Consider the following 15699-nt stretch of genomic DNA (forward strand, 5'->3'; position numbering starts at 1 on the left):
ATGTTATGATAGAGATGGATGTGATGTTGTGATGGAGGTGGATGTGATGGGATGATAGAGGTGGATGTGATGTTGTGATGGAGGTGGATGTGATGGGATGATGGAGGTGGATGTGATGTTATGATGGAGGTGGATGTGATGTTGTGATGGAGGTGGATGTGATGGGATGATGGAGGTGGATGTGATGGGATGATGGAGCTGGATGTGATGGGGTGATGGTGGTGGTATGATAGAGGTGGATATGATGGTGTGACAGAGGTGAATCTGATTGTATAAAGGAGGTGAATGTGACTGTAAACATTTGCATCTCAACTCTGAGAGCTTCCAAGCTGAAAAGCACAAAATGATCCTGACTGTTCGATGTTCAGAGCAGAAAGTGGATATTGGGTTTAGCTCAGAAAGCCTACATGGGCCACAAGGCCAGAAGAGCCATGATTACAGCTCTGGAAAGATTGTCTACAAGGGCTTGGCTGAGGCAATGTAACTACTGTCTTAATTGGTCTGAAAGGGACCTTAGCCAGCTCAAGGAATCACTGTCAGTGATTTAAGTCACTGAGACTTGGAGGATTTAAAGAACATTTTTATAGTTAATTGTATCTGAATGCTCTTGAAACTTCAAATCAGGCACAATTGGGGGCACTTTTTGTTTTCCATTCAAAATATCCCTAATTTCATACATTTTCTCATTCTCCACTTCAACTCAACAGAAACCACTCTAATTCCTTGATTAAAATCTACCGTCACTTAAGAAACAAACAAACCAAAACAAAGTGTACGTTGTAGAAGGAAGGCCAGGTTACTTAGTCATGATCAGTCTTAAACACTAACCACTTTAAGTGAATACATTCAATCTGCTTTGGAGAGGATATTTTAAAATACTGTTGATTAGACAAAAGCACAATGCTTGCATGAGAAAGACGGTAAGGGCAACAATAGACTCATACACGGGTAGTTTCTGTTTTACAAATGGCCTGATTCCCAAAGCACTCAAGCATCATGAATTTGCCAAGCTATCTTTTTAGAAACCCTACAAAGGGACTAGAGATCAGAGCCTTCTAATGTGGAATATGCCAGAGAAGACTGCCATTGGTCCAGGGGAATATGGATAGAAAGACAGATTTTTTTATTGTTTTGTTTGTTTGTTTGTTTGTTTGTTTTTTACCTTTAGAGGACTCAGAACTCAACAAATAGAAACTGGGATCTTTGGGAAATGCCTTGAGCCCTCCAGTTATTTTTAATAAATGATATTTCTATTTCAAATGATTAGCCTTGAGTTTTTGACAAAGGTGCCACCTCCAGGTCATTTTCTGTAACACCTTAGAATCATACTTGATTTGTTTTTCACTTATTGCTCTATCTTAGAAGAAAATAAAATTCTGTTATCATGGGTTTTGAAAGCTGCTTGGTGAACTGAAGGAGTTCCTAGGTGTAGGATACTATCATTGTAGCCACTGTGGTTAAAAAAAAAGTTTAGATTTAAATCTCTAGCTATCATGGGTAAGGAGATAGGGGTTATGCTTCTGCATAGTGTTGAGACTGCTATTCTTCTAATGGAAGATTATTTAGATAAATAACATTGGTTGTCGTAGAAGATCAAAGAACTAAGACAAATTCAGAGGTGGTTAGTAGGGATGGGTGTGAAGAAGAGCCTACTGTGGTTCAGGAAGGAAAGAAGAGCGTGATTGACATAAATAGACTTAGGTAACCCCAATGCAAAATCATGATGTGTAAGGAAGTCTTAGCTTTCAGGAATGCTGTCAATATCCTAGCAGTGGATTCTCCTCACCAACACATTTGAGTTCTGTTGGAAACCAAGAAATGTTTATAAGCCTAAATATAGACTGCTGACATCATTTTAGCCTGAGTAGACTAGTGATTGATTATAAATATTTTTGTGTTAACAATCCAATTGGACACACATTATATTCACAATACTTTTATAGAACTAATTCTACAAAATGTGACAACAGAGTAACCACAGTCCGACAAGTCACTGCAGGACAATGCCTACGAGGTGGAAGCACAACTACATTGGCTCTGCAGGGAGTGGACAGAGGTGGAAGCTCATTTTGCCTACATTGGTAACTGGAGTCCTTAGTGGACATACGGTTTCATGGCAATTGCATTGCTTTACTCTGCTCTGATTTGTACTATCATAGCTAGGTACCACAGAGCCATGGTCATCTAAAACATTAATGGAGGAGATGTCATAGGACTTTGGGGGCTATTTTGGTTAGATTGAGGAAGTTTCCACATTTTACATTTTTAAGAAAATAAAAATCACAGTCACACCCATGCTTCTCCAGAGACCCTGATGATCATATCAGAGGTTGATCACTGTGAAGTTGACTTTCTGAGTCATTGGAACGAAACAGTTGTTGAGTGACTATACACTGGGCATGCATGCAACAGCAGAGATGAGACATCACAATTGCATCTGATGGCTAGAAAAATCTTTTGACCACAGGTTGAAGTGGCTGATACATTTGATTTCATTGCTGGTAATTTTCAAAGGCCTTTTTCTAACAGTCTACTGTAAGAGCATGACTTACTTTCCTTTCGGTTGGTATTGGTTTCATAAATATTTTTAGTGAGTTTGAATGTTTTGTCCCAGCAATTCAACCAAGGAAAGCCAGCAAATGAAACTCTGGGCCAAAGACATCTCCTTTGACAATGGACATTGTCTGCCGTCTAAATAAATACTGCATGCGAAGCATGAGTACTTCTTAGATCCCAGCAATCGGGAAAACAACTCTGTGATGTTCACAAACTTTCAGGCTAATAGCTCTGAATGGGGAAAAGAATTCACCAGGTCCTCCCACAGTTGACAGAACTTGTTTGGGTAATTTAGAAGTATGAGATGAGGAGCGTGTAACAGCTTGGAGGAGGCCCCACCATGAGAACAACAAACAAGCCTGCTCTTGGTGCACAACTTCCGCATTCTAGATGTGCCTGCGTATTTTGAGCTGGCTGCTTAAACCTGATCTGGCAATTGCAGAAAAGCTGCCAAAAGCTCTTTCTTTTAAATATATGAACAAAGGCTATGAAAAGCTGCATGAAAACCGAAACTACAGAGATCTGACTTTCAACTGTGAGGATAAATAAGTTTGATTTGCTAAGAGCTGGTGTTAAAACAGATCTAAACACGCACCCATCCAGGGAGTGGCAAATACTTCTGCTCTTGGGACTTTTTTTTTTAATTTACTAAAATATGTGTAGATTGTTGACTACCTTTTAGTAATCCATTTTCCTTAATTACAAATTGGGGTGGTGACCATCATTCTCCTCAAAGAAAAAGAAAGAAAGGAGAGAAATACACATTAAGGAATCTGGCCACTTACTCATTTTGATTTTACATTGCTGTGATATATGGGAAGATAATCCGGCAATGAAAAAAAGAAAAGAAAAAATATATTTTCTTTCTAATAAATAAAAATAATTTAAAACCCTAGAAGCTATACATGACTATTTTAGTATGTTCATTTATAAATGAAATCATTTTCTTTTCCAAAATACATGGAAGCAATATTCAAGGCAAAGAGAAAGATCTGTCTACTTTATTTTCTTGCAATTCTTGCTTACTCTAGTGTTTCCACCAGTGATTCGGCATGGAAGAGGAAGAGAAGTCACATCACCATTATGAAGTTTGTCAGGCTTTAAAAAAATAGTTCTGGTCTCCTGGGAGTCAACATTCATCTTCAACTTCTCTGATTGGAGGGATCAAGCTGCTTGTGGATTTATATTGGTTGATCTGGTTAGCCATGTGGGTACCCATGGGCTTGATTTGAATGTTTCTGGGATAGGCATTATCCGGTTCATCTGTAAACCATTTCTTTTCTGCTAAAGGGCAAAATGGATAGAGAACAAGAAGGAAAAACGAGAAGCTTAATTAGTCCTAGGTTAAGCTTTTGGAAAGTTCATTGAAAATGCATAAAGGAAATCAATAGAAGCTGACAGTGAGTAATTGCTAAGACAGTGCAGTGGACAGAAGCCCCCAGAACCTGAACCATGCCTCTCTTTCCTGAAGCAAGTAAAGAACAAAGTGAATCTGCTATTGAGACTCTAGGAGTTGGCCAACCTCAAGACTAAGCTGGAGTGGACGGATATGGTCCCTACTGTGGAACCAACGGTTCGGACACTTTCCTGATTTCATCTCTACCCAGCCTTTTCTTGGCTTTGTTCTGTACAAAGTGGTCAACTGTACCACTTCCGTCCTGCCCACATCCCTCCGGTGGACTGGTGGAGGAGGCGTCCTAAAGAAATGGATTTGTTGGCCAATGAGAGTGAAAATGAGAATAAGAAACCGTTCTAAGAGAGTATTTTGAAAAGGTTTTTATTTAAAGAAAGAGAAGTCTGTGAGTATGAAGTCATGGAAAGCGTTGCAGGTGGCAGTGTCACCGCTGACTATAATAACCCAAGTTGTCAGCAGAGAGCTCATGGGGCCTTGCCACTTTCTTTTCCAGCCCGTACAGGAAGGGCCGAGAGAGACTGCTGAGTCAGGACTGGGTGAGGTTGGCTGGGAGGGCAGCTCTGCAGAGGAGCAGCCTCTTAGCTGGGCTGTGCTATTTTAGAGGGTTCAGTTCTATCTATGCCCCTTTCTAGGATTGAAATTTTCTGAAAAATTGGCTGTGTGTATGGACAGGAAGGGACTGGGAAGTAGAATATCTAGCTTGGGGGACTGTAGACTTCATTACAGTCACAGAAGGAAGGAGAGGGAAAGGAAAGCAGTTTGCCAACACTCACTTCTCTAGACTGCAGTCCTTGTGGATTCCGTTTCTATTGTCTATGGAATAATTTACATCTGCCTTGTGTCTGCTTGTGAACCTACCTTTTAAAGTGATTGCCCAGCTAGCTTGCTGTGTGTGTGTGTGTGTGTGTGTGTTAGCTTATAAATTAAGCATCTGTAATTAGCTCATGACCACTCTTCCTGGTCAGTATTCCCACAATTTTCAGTGTTCTTGCTCCTCAATGTGGCTGCCTCTGGGGCTAGGGTATGACTGGAAAAAGCCCAAAGGAGGCTGGGCAGCTCAGTTCTGCCCTCAGGACACTTGCTACCTCTTGCATGGTTTTCCCCATGATCCTTCCTGCTCCGGTTCTCCTACCTATTCTAATTATGTTCCCTTTGATTTGAACAGATTGGACGATAGGAACTCATAATGTTCCATCCTCACGGCGAAGCTAACTGATTAAGTGCTTTAAATTATCCTCCCTGACAGAATGATAAAGTTACAATCTGCTCTGAGATGATCTACAGCTTGCCAGCCTCCTACAGCTTCTTTCTACATTCATTTATCTTTTTGTCAAGAGGAGGGTTTTTTTTTTCCCTAAGCTTCAATTCCATAGATCTTTTAAAGTCATCAGCACATCTGAATTATTAATGAGGCTTTAGAGGCAAGACTCCTGATGGGCTGGTTAAAAAAGGTTGTATAGAAATCTGGGACTGTGTACACATCAAAATAATTTCAGCTCCATTTAAAAAACCATTTAGTTCAAGTGTGACATAGATGAACCATTATGCATTTGTGGAAACCAATTTCTTGTGATCTACGATTAAACTAACCTTTCAGAGAAGAGTAAAGTGTGATGGTTATCATGTTTTAAAAGCATTGCCAGGTCTCTGAAACAATTTCCAACTAGGACTTTCTCAAACAGCTCATGTGCAGGAGACGAGGCTCAGAGTGGGGCCTGCTGTTTACGCTGTTTGTCCAAGCTGCCCTTGGCTCTGGCCGCACAGTTCCGCAGAACGATTTTGCTGAAGGGATTTAGTGCTAGGATGCGCATGCCAGGTAGGAAAAGTAAGTCTTGCTGGTGGAAAGGGGGATGTGTTTTGGGTGAAAAACCAAGCAGTTGCAATTTGCTGATTTTTTTTTTTTTTTACAACCGCTGCAGAGAATAACTGTATGAGAATTTAGTATTTACAGTTCAATTCAAAGGGGGCACTGTGACCTTTCACCGTGGAGGCAATCAGTTTCCTCCAGCACTACTGGTCTCATTTAAATTTCTTCTTTCTCTTTAAATTTCTTGCCACAAAAGACAACCTAGGTAGAATAGCCCCTGCGGTTTAGGAATGCAGCTTCAAGCAAGGAAAGAGTTGTAGGCAAACACCTCCAATTGGGAGGTGAGATTCTCACTATCCCGATAATCCACTGTTTAATTCAGTGTTTTCTAAACTCTAAATGCCTATGCTGTGTGAGGCTTGGTCAAGTAAGATGTTGAGGAAATTGAGCTAGTGAGCTGTTCTGAACCTTATTTAAAATGTCTGGGGACAAAGGTCTCCGGTACCTCTTCAGAGAGAGGTACATTTTAGTGGTCACCATCCATTGGGCTTCCATGGAATGGGCTTTGAGCAAGACAGTGACAATTTGGCATATGGAATCTTGTCATTCAAGGACAAAGCTGCACCAATGGATGGCTACGAAACTGGGCACGGGGAAGAGGACTAAAGCATGAATTTTAGGTAGTGCTGAATGAGAAAGGGAATCCACTCAATGTTTGGCTAGCTCATTTCTTCTGTGCGGCCTTATTTCAGACCTAAGACAAGAAGTTCTGGGGTCCATGAGGGCTTTTTTTGGTGCCAGGACCCCCCACCTATAAAATATAAAACCTGTGTTTGTTCTTAGACTTCTTGAGGGTGACATATGTATGATACCCTATTCTGAGAACTCTGTGCGATCTGTCAGAAACTTCTGTCACAAGGCAGTTAGAGTTAAGGAAGGAATGACATGTCACTATCTGAATTTTCTTTTTTGTAAGAAGGTTTCTCTGTAGCCTTGGCTGTCATAGAACTTGCTTTGTGGACCAGCCTGTTCTCGAACTCACAGTGATCCACTTGCCTCTGCCTCCCAAGTGCTGGGATTAAAGGTGTGTGCCACCATCACCTGACTGCTACATTATTGAGAGTGTAATGCTGTACAGCAACTAAGCCATTATGCACACTATGGACCCACCACGTGGAGGTGGCCGGTGAAATGGCAGCAGCTTGTGGTCTAGAGTGAAGTGTGCCTGGCTCTGAAAACGCTGTGTAAAGTATCTTGTTGTCATTTGTTCTATAGAATAGGGTTGAAAAAATAGCCTTCCTAATCTTGTTGGCTAGGTCAACAAAACAGGCACCAATGGCTTACTACATATTCAGTTACATAGTAAGCAAATAATATTTGATAAGTTTGTTAATGGTTTTAATGCTAGAGACTTCATTAGAAGTCTCTAATTCATAGAAGAATTCATTGGACTTCTTCAGACTCCAATGTCAGCCACATGGAGATTCTAATATCCCCAACATCTGGTTTGATCATGAGCGTTGCATGTGTTTCCAACTGTGACTCGCTGAGCACAATAGCTGTAATGGCTGCCTAAGCGTTAGCTTTAAGGTTAGTACTGAGAAGAGTAGGATGTAGGTTGGGTGGTACCTTCCATATGTTGTGTTTACAAATAAAGTTCTCCAATGGAGAAGCCAGGGGCAGAGACCTAGGATGTATAAATTGGGGACATGCCTGAAGAATGTAGATGTGGCAATAGAGAAGACAAAGGAGGATCTTATGGGCAGACTTCATCTGGAAGGTGCCTGAGAGGAAGGGTAATATGGTGTGCTAGGGAACTCAGGGCTCTCATGTTGTGGGTCTTTCAGACTTCAATCTGGAAGGTGACTGAGAGGAAGGTAATACAGTGTTATGCTAGGGAACTCAGGGCTCTCATGTAGTGGGTTTTTGTTTCTGACATCAGATTTCCCTTGATATTCGGAGAACCACCTACACCTCCCATCACTAGTACAAGGGTAGGGTTTAGAATAAGGGTTTAGATTTCTTCCTGAGTGACAGTTACTATGCTTAGGAAGGGCTGAGCTCTCCAAAGCTCCACAAACAGAGGAAGAAACAGTTGTACTATGAACACTGAGCCTTTGCTGACTCCATGGGCTGTCAGTGTCATGGGCTTTAGACTTTTCACATAAGTACACCCCCAAGAAGACCTCAGAAAAGGGGAACTTATAAAGGCACTTGGAACACTAGGCTCTCTGTAGCATCATAAGCTGAGGCTGCTCGAGCAAAGGCATGGATGGAAAAGATCCCAGTTGGATAGCAAGAACAACGAGACAGCAATGGCTACAGGGAGCTCCAGCCTACAAGGGCAACTCCATGCGGTTTCCTGGATTACATTTCTGATAGGCAGTGTGGTGTTCTTCCTCTGCTCACAAAATCCTGATGATCCCAGGCAAAACTATACATTCTGTCTCCTCCTCTTCTGCCTGTGCAGAACACAGCCATTCCTTAGACATAAGCATAGTCTCTACCAGACCCAGACAAGCTTCCTTGATATTACTTCTTTGTAATGGACCACTATGACTGTTTGTCACTGCATCTCTATCCTGTCAAACCCTGAGGATACTTTTTCCTCTTAGTTTCTCTCACCCACTTCCAAGTGCAGTCTCCTTATGAGAGATACTTAACCAGCTTAGTGACAGGAGCCTATAACTACTTCCTTATCATATTATGACAAAGCAGGCACTGGCTGATGGAAGTTGGTGGAGAAATTGATTTGTACCCTATCTTATCTTCCACTCCCTGAAGTTGCTGTACTTTCTTGTTCTTCAAGGAGCCTGTTGCTATAGGAACCTGGAAGGTTGATATAATTATCTCTATTGGGATATAGACACCTTTAACGCATTTCCCGTGCTGAAAGAGAGTCAGTCAAAGGTCCCTCTGGTCACTTAGGATCTCCATAATGCTGCCAACAGGCACAGTCAGTTTCTCTAGTCACTAAGCTCACAGGGCTTCCCCCTGGCTTGGAAGCAGAATTTGGTCCCAAGATCCTGACACCAGCAAATCAGCTATGTCAACACCTCAGGCATTAATTGCCACTTTCCCAAAAATAAACCAAGAGGATGTGGATAAATTATAAAACAGTTTAAAACTGTGAAAATGATTAAGTTGAGAGTCTTTTGAAATACATATTGCATATACCTACTTTAATACCCTCAGTTGCAAGCCCTAACTTCAGAATAGAATTTGAAATGTCTCTGAAATACAGTGAAAACTGGGACGTCAAGGGTCCATTTGAACTAGATTTGAGAAGGACTTCAGTGGCAGCTGTGAGGGATGCTGACAGGTTCACAGTTATCAGACAGCTGGTGCTGAGAAGATTTTCCTCCTAGTTTACCAACTCACTTAACATCGGCCCTTTCCAAAGCCCAAGCAAATTGGACTAAAAAGCTCAAAAACTGCTTTTCTCTTCCAGCTCTGGGAAGATCACTGTTCAAGCTGTGATTCATATTAAATGCACGCTTTTTCTCTTCACAGTGTTCTATCACTTTCTACCATTTCTTGTCTGTTTCTAGTCTGGGTGAGGGGGAGTAGGGAAGAGAGAAACTACAGAATCATCTGCCTCCTTCCTAAGGGAGCTTCTGTCTGTTAAGAAAAATATGATATAGAAGTTTCAGCTCTTAAGAGAGAACTCAACACGATCCCTTTGCCACCAGCAGACATATTAGTAGTCATCACTCATCAGTTCTCAACGATCTCGGTGATCTACCCAGTGAGGAGTAAGTGCCCAAAGTTCAGGGAAACCCCCAAATTTCATCTCATGTCAGTCTGTTCCCATTACAGTCAATCATAGTCTCAGCTACGGGAGCCACTAACCAAGAGCGTTAAAAAGACACTTTGGCTTTATATCTGTCTGCCCCATTTGTGGTTGGGATTTAACAAAACTCTGAAAGGCAGGTGGCAGGAGACACATGAGTACTGTCCAGACTGAGTCATCAGCCCCTTCATCGCTGGACATGTGCTCTCAAATTGGTTCATACGGCTCACCAGCTTTGACTGGGTTCAAACAGATGAAAGAGACCAACGCATTTGCCATTAATAACCCTCCTACTACAGATGAAAGGAGGATCAACCGTTAACAGGGAAGCACATTCGCCAAACGGAATAGCTGTGGATGTTTTACAGAAACAGTTATCAACTGGCATCATCGCTCAATTTGGCAGGTCTTGGCAAGATCAACACAGAGAGGTAAACAGACCGATGGGGGCTGGGTTTGGGCAGTGGTGGTGATGGGGGAAGTGGAGGAAGCTGGGTTTTTCAATGGGAAAATGCTTTTGGATTTGGGGCAAGGTACCAAGGTGGGCGGGGAGGCCACGTGCAGATTTGAAGGCAAGCCAGATGGAGAGAAGTTACCCCCAGATTACCCAATCCCCAAACCCAAGAACACCAAAACAAACTCTAAGGGATCTAGCCATAGCAGCAGCACAGCCTCATTGCGCTGAGCAATTGAGAAAGTGGAGGAAGAAAAAGAAGGAGGACGGAAGAAAGGAGGGGGGAGGGAAGAGAAGCAAAACAAAATAAATAGAACCACAAACAGAACAATAAAAATAAAAATAAACAAACCAATAACAGAATAAAATTTGTAACTCCTTTTTTTTTTAATTCCACAAAAGTTTCACAAGGACAACGTTATAGAAGAAAACCCCCAGCAGTGGCTAGGTCATGCAGAACCATTAATTGTCATACCTTGGCCCATTCTAGTCATCCTTGTTGCACTTTAGAGAGAGAAGTAAGCTATGTGAGTTTTACAATGCTTTTAAACTGTCATTATTTCCTGTTGAGCACTTTAACTGGCACATTCTCATAGTTATAAATGTTCTGAGGGCATAACTTCATAACCTCCTTTGCAAAGAATGCATGAAGATCTCTCATAATCCAAAACTAGGGGATATGTATATATAGTTATATATATATATATGTATATATAGTCATATATAGTTATATATGTATATATAGTCATATATAGTTATATATAAAGAGATAGATATATGTCATTTATAAATCAAAATACATAAGGACAAAAATAATTTGAAAAAAAAATACTTCCACTCACAGGACTTTTGAATTTCCACGTACACAATGACTCCCCCCATTGCTGGCTGGAGTACTGCGCTGCCCCTATCTTTGGTGTGGGAGGAGGTGGAGGTTCTGACTGAACCTCACCATTTTTGTCAGTAAAAGTGCTTGTCAATCACACAGCAAGCAAATCTCCAGAATCATCATGCTGGAAGGGACAGGGGATCCAAAATCTAAACCCAAAACATTCACCATAAAAACACCTTTTTAAAAAGAGATGCTACAGCTGTTACAAACTTTCCCCTCCTTCCTGCCCTTTATTCTAGCCGTGGATTTCTAAGTAAACATCTCAAATAGGCTCATTTGCACCCAAGGCTAGTCTATCCATACCAGAATTTGGTTATGGTAAAGTTGGCCAATTCCTCAGAACTCCTATGTTCCTAAAATGTAATTTGCATGCATAAAACATCTGGTGATTGCATATTGGGGAAAAGGGATCAGTCTATTTTCCCTCCCTTGTTGACTAACAGTTTTAATAAAAGAATAAAAGAAAACAAACAAAAAAAACCCTACTGAAATGAGCTTGGCTTGCTGTCGCAGCCTTTTGTTTCCTGTTTTGAAATGACAGGAGAAGCTCTCTCCCCATCACTCGCTTGCCCATCTGAATTGGCTGTATGTTAAAAAGGTTGCCTACAGTGAACTTCTCCTGCCAGCCTTCTGCTTTGGGACAGAGCACCATACAGCTGTGCTAGTAATTTAAATGTGGGCACTAGTTTCTGTCTTTGTTGAGTCAACCAACTGTGGCTCCATCCTCCTATATCCTGATTTGTCTAGCATGTCAGCTCCTACAGAAACCATTATCTGTCGCTGGGTCTTTCTCCCTCTCACTTCACCATTGCTCCAGCCCGAATTCTCCTGGATTTGGGGCCCTCGTTAGTCAAACAAAGGGGAGTAAAAAGGTCCCCTGAGAATGCATGGAAAAATACTTGCTCTTTTCTGAGCATTATTTATTCTGTACATAAGGTAAGTGATTCACCTTTTGAAAGATGTAAAAGTCCCAGGAAGGCAGTTCTTAATGACTTACATTTGATATTTATGATACATATGGCTTTTCATCCCAAATGTCAAAAGTGAAAGGAAAAAAAAAAACTATCTATCCCTATGGCAGCATAAGGAGACAGAATAACAATTTAATATGCAACCAAACCTCTTTTCAGGTGTATGAAATGACTAGGATTTGATACATCCAGGGCTGGAAACCTGTTTTCCTCTTTGCATTAAAGTTAGAAACATTCACTTGAACTTCTGAAAGAAGTTAGCTCTGAGACAAAAAGGCTTTGGTGAATAGGTTAAAAAAATCTCTGATGCTCTCTCACAACAAGCAGGTGCTTAATCATCTTCTGCGCGCTCTTTGAAAGCTTTCCGAATGTTTTGTGATACTTTAGCCCAGAGTGGAAACGATCAATTCACTTTCCTTCCTTTTGGTTGCTTGTTTTGAATGATCATGTGCTAACTTACTGTGTGTATAGAAAAAGAGAGAGAAAAGAAACAACAAACAAACCAAAACCCAAAGCAGTCTGATGACCCTGATAAATTGGAATCAACCTGTTTTGCCTAACTGACAGATTGCAGGTGCTCCCTTCTAATCTGTGAACTCATTCCTGTAGCGAGCTATTTACATCTGGAGGATGCCTCTGGGTTATTCCCCGCTAGAATCATAAATAACTTTTGGTCCGTCCGCTTATTCGCTGTTGTGTTCAAGGGTTTTATGGTGGTGAAATAAAAATGACAACCACATGCACACTATCATACATATGCAAATGTGTAAAAAAAAAAGGAAAAGAAACGAAAAAAGAGGGGACTACAGGGAACAGGAAAGTTGCTCTGTTGGAATACCAACTGGGGAAATGAGTAGCAGATACAGTTTCACACACGGTGCCGGTGGATACACATATCAAAGTCGCTCTTCCTGAACGTACTTCTGTTTGTCGCGAGACTCCCTGGACTTGGGCCGGTTCGGCCGATTTGCTGTGGACGGGATGGAGTGGACGGAGGAGCTCTTCTTACTGGAGGATTGTGAGGAGTGGGAGGAATGAGACAGGCTGGCCCGTGATTGGCCAGCGTTGTGGTCAAACTGCATCAGGCAGAAGATCAGGTCTGTTGGTACAAGCTCAAACTCGTAGGGGGGATTGGTGATGACATACCTAGAGAGAGAAAGCAAAGGGGTCACAGGCTGAGTGGAGCAGACACACGACTTAACTCTCCCTGAGTCAACAAACAAATTGCCTGGCTGCTCCAGTCTATCTGAGGAACTGGATGGTGGTTCCGTAGACTTGAATCCTCTTCCGAATGAAAGGAAAGCTTCATGTTTAACTCAATGAGGCAGTCAGAAGACCAGGCAAAGATCCCAAATGACAGCTGGTAATGAAAAAAGCCACACCATAATTCATATGAACCATATGCATTTTTCCGTACAAAGGTCCAGTTCATGATAAACAGTCACCCGACTGGGCTGTAGCTTCTGTACTAGAAATTCCTGACAGCCACAGACATCCCACAGGGTCTCTGTTTGTCTTGCCTACAACTTCTTGAACAACAGTTCCCTGATTATAAGAACTTGACCCGCCTCTTCCCTATTATACCAAGCTTTCTATGGAAGGCTACGGTGATCACCATGTTGACTCTGCAGCAATGGATCTCTAAATGTGCTCTCAGAGGCTCCCAGGAACCTTAGAAAAAAAATGCAGGTTGTTGACCTGGGGATGGAGCTAGGTGGCAGAGCATTTGCCTTGCAGGCAAGAAGCCCTGGATTCAGTAAGTAGCATTGAAAAGAAGAAAGGAAAGAAGGAAAATGAACTAACTAAAAACAGAAGAAAAAGTTTAAGTAACCTCACTCACCCTGATCTGTTGACTCACAAGCCCTGGGGTGGGAGACTCAGTAATCCAGCCTTGGGCAGCTCTATAGGCAAATCTCATATCCATTGCCATGTAGGAACACATCAGTATACAACAATTTTTTGGTTTTTTTTGGTTTTCAAAACAGGGTTTCTCTGTGTAGTCCTGCCCATCCTGGAACTCACTCTGTAGATCAGGCTAGCCTCTTGAGTGCCACTACCTGGCATTAGACTGCAACAGTTTTTGACTCTGGCTATATACTGTAATTCTCAGGCATTAAATACATAAACATTGGTATATAATTTTACAAGTACATGTATGTTTTTTTACATACTGTGTAAATTACTCTAAACATAGTATTTTTTAAAGTAATTTATTTTTATTTTATGTACATTGGTGTTTTGCATTCATGTCTCTGTGGGTGGGTGTTGGAGGCCCCAGAACTAGAATTATAGACAGTTGCTAGCTGCTGTGTATGCTGGAAATTGAACCTGGGTCCTCTGGAAGATCAGTCAGTGCTTATAACTGCTGAACCAGCTCTCCAGCCCCCAGTATTTTTTTAAATCTCCCAGATGACTTTATTCTACAGATCTGAGAAATACCTCTATGGCACTATTTCCTCATGGGTTTAGGTAATTCTAGGATTACTGTTTTACATGCTATGAGTTTAAATTAAGGCATGTAAGGAAAAGCACAACTAGCATACCCAAACTATCATATATTTTTGTGTAAGGTGATAATATAAAAGTTTCTTAAACTTAAATATATGAAAGAAAGTGAATCAATCAATTACAAAATATATAAATCAAAATATATCATTAGTGTGAAGCACCTCCACATTAGGGACCAAGGAAGTGATGTGAGGAACCAGAGTTTGGGATTCTGGCTTTTGTAATGGGGTAAACAAATCCTTGCCTCAGTAACATCATATTCATTTTCAGTATTTTTTAAAAGAAATATTTCTTATAACTCCTGGGGTGAGCGTTACACTTGATGTGAGCAGTATGTGAAGGCATGCACATAGAGGCCTTTGCCTGCAGGAAGCGAGGGAAGGTACTGCACTTAGGTGAGGTGGCAAAGAGGGACAATGTACTCACCTTTTTGTACACTGGCTGGGGGTGCTGAGGTGGGCATCTCTCAGCCGGTAAATTCCAAAACAAAGCATATTATACGTTTTCAGAGCTTTGCAGAACAGATCACCATAACAACCACCATCCTGGGAGGAAACAAAGGACAAGAGAAACATCAGCTTGTGTTTGCCTGGGAATCAAGGTGGGAGGCGGCTTTTCATCAAAGCTTGTTTTCTTGTCTCTGGGGTTGGAGGGTCTATGCCAAGAGCCGTGCCTGAAGACATCAGCATGGTTAACAGCTTGGATCCAGTATGTTTGACTTCAGGGAATTGACAAGCATAGGGGCTTCCCCTGGTGGCCACACAGTTGTGTCCATAGCTCAAACACACTTCTGGCTTCCTTCACCCGGGATGGGGTATGTTACTGGAAGGTATCAGCTGTAGAGCTAGTGAGAAGAAGTGAACTCTGCAAAGCAAGGATTATATTCCCTGTGCTCAGCTGTGTCCACTGTGATGAGACCATATTGTCAGAACTGTCCAAGTGATAATGAAAAGCACTGCAAGAATAAAAGAGCAGCCCAAGCCCTCTGGTGAGGAGACTCCAATAAGGACTGTGTGAAAAGCACAATTTGCAGACCTCAGAGAAGTCTAGGGGAAGGGCATGTGGGAGTCTGCAGGGGAGGTAGCTGGGATTCACTGTACTAATCAGGTCACAACCACCCCGAGTTCTGGGGCTTAACTCAGAAAGTGAAAACAATGTGATTGTTTGCAAATGCATAGAAAATTCTGGACTTCAAGCAGGTGTGTGATACCAAGTAAACTTTACTATACAGATCAGCATGAAAGAGTGGATTTAGAAACTGAGGAAATGTATTTGTCTTTGCTATCGCTGAAATTCTCATGATG

General features: G+C 41.7%; 1 protein-coding gene across 1 annotated transcript in view; it reads right to left on the reverse strand.

Annotated features, from left to right (window-relative positions):
- Window positions 1-3528: 3528 nt before the first annotated feature.
- Kcnma1 (potassium calcium-activated channel subfamily M alpha 1) overlaps window positions 3529-15699 on the reverse strand; it is a 719714-nt gene continuing 707543 nt past the window's right edge. Inside the window, 3 exon segments of the mRNA XM_042054118.1 lie at window positions 3529-3837; window positions 12809-13033; window positions 14822-14940. Of these exon segments, the coding sequence (XP_041910052.1) occupies window positions 3816-3837; window positions 12809-13033; window positions 14822-14940 (366 nt within the window). The 3' untranslated portion in view covers window positions 3529-3815.

The sequence above is a fragment of the Arvicola amphibius genome, chromosome 13 (assembly GCF_903992535.2).
Source record: "Arvicola amphibius chromosome 13, mArvAmp1.2, whole genome shotgun sequence".
NCBI classification, from domain to species: Eukaryota; Metazoa; Chordata; class Mammalia; order Rodentia; family Cricetidae; genus Arvicola; species Arvicola amphibius.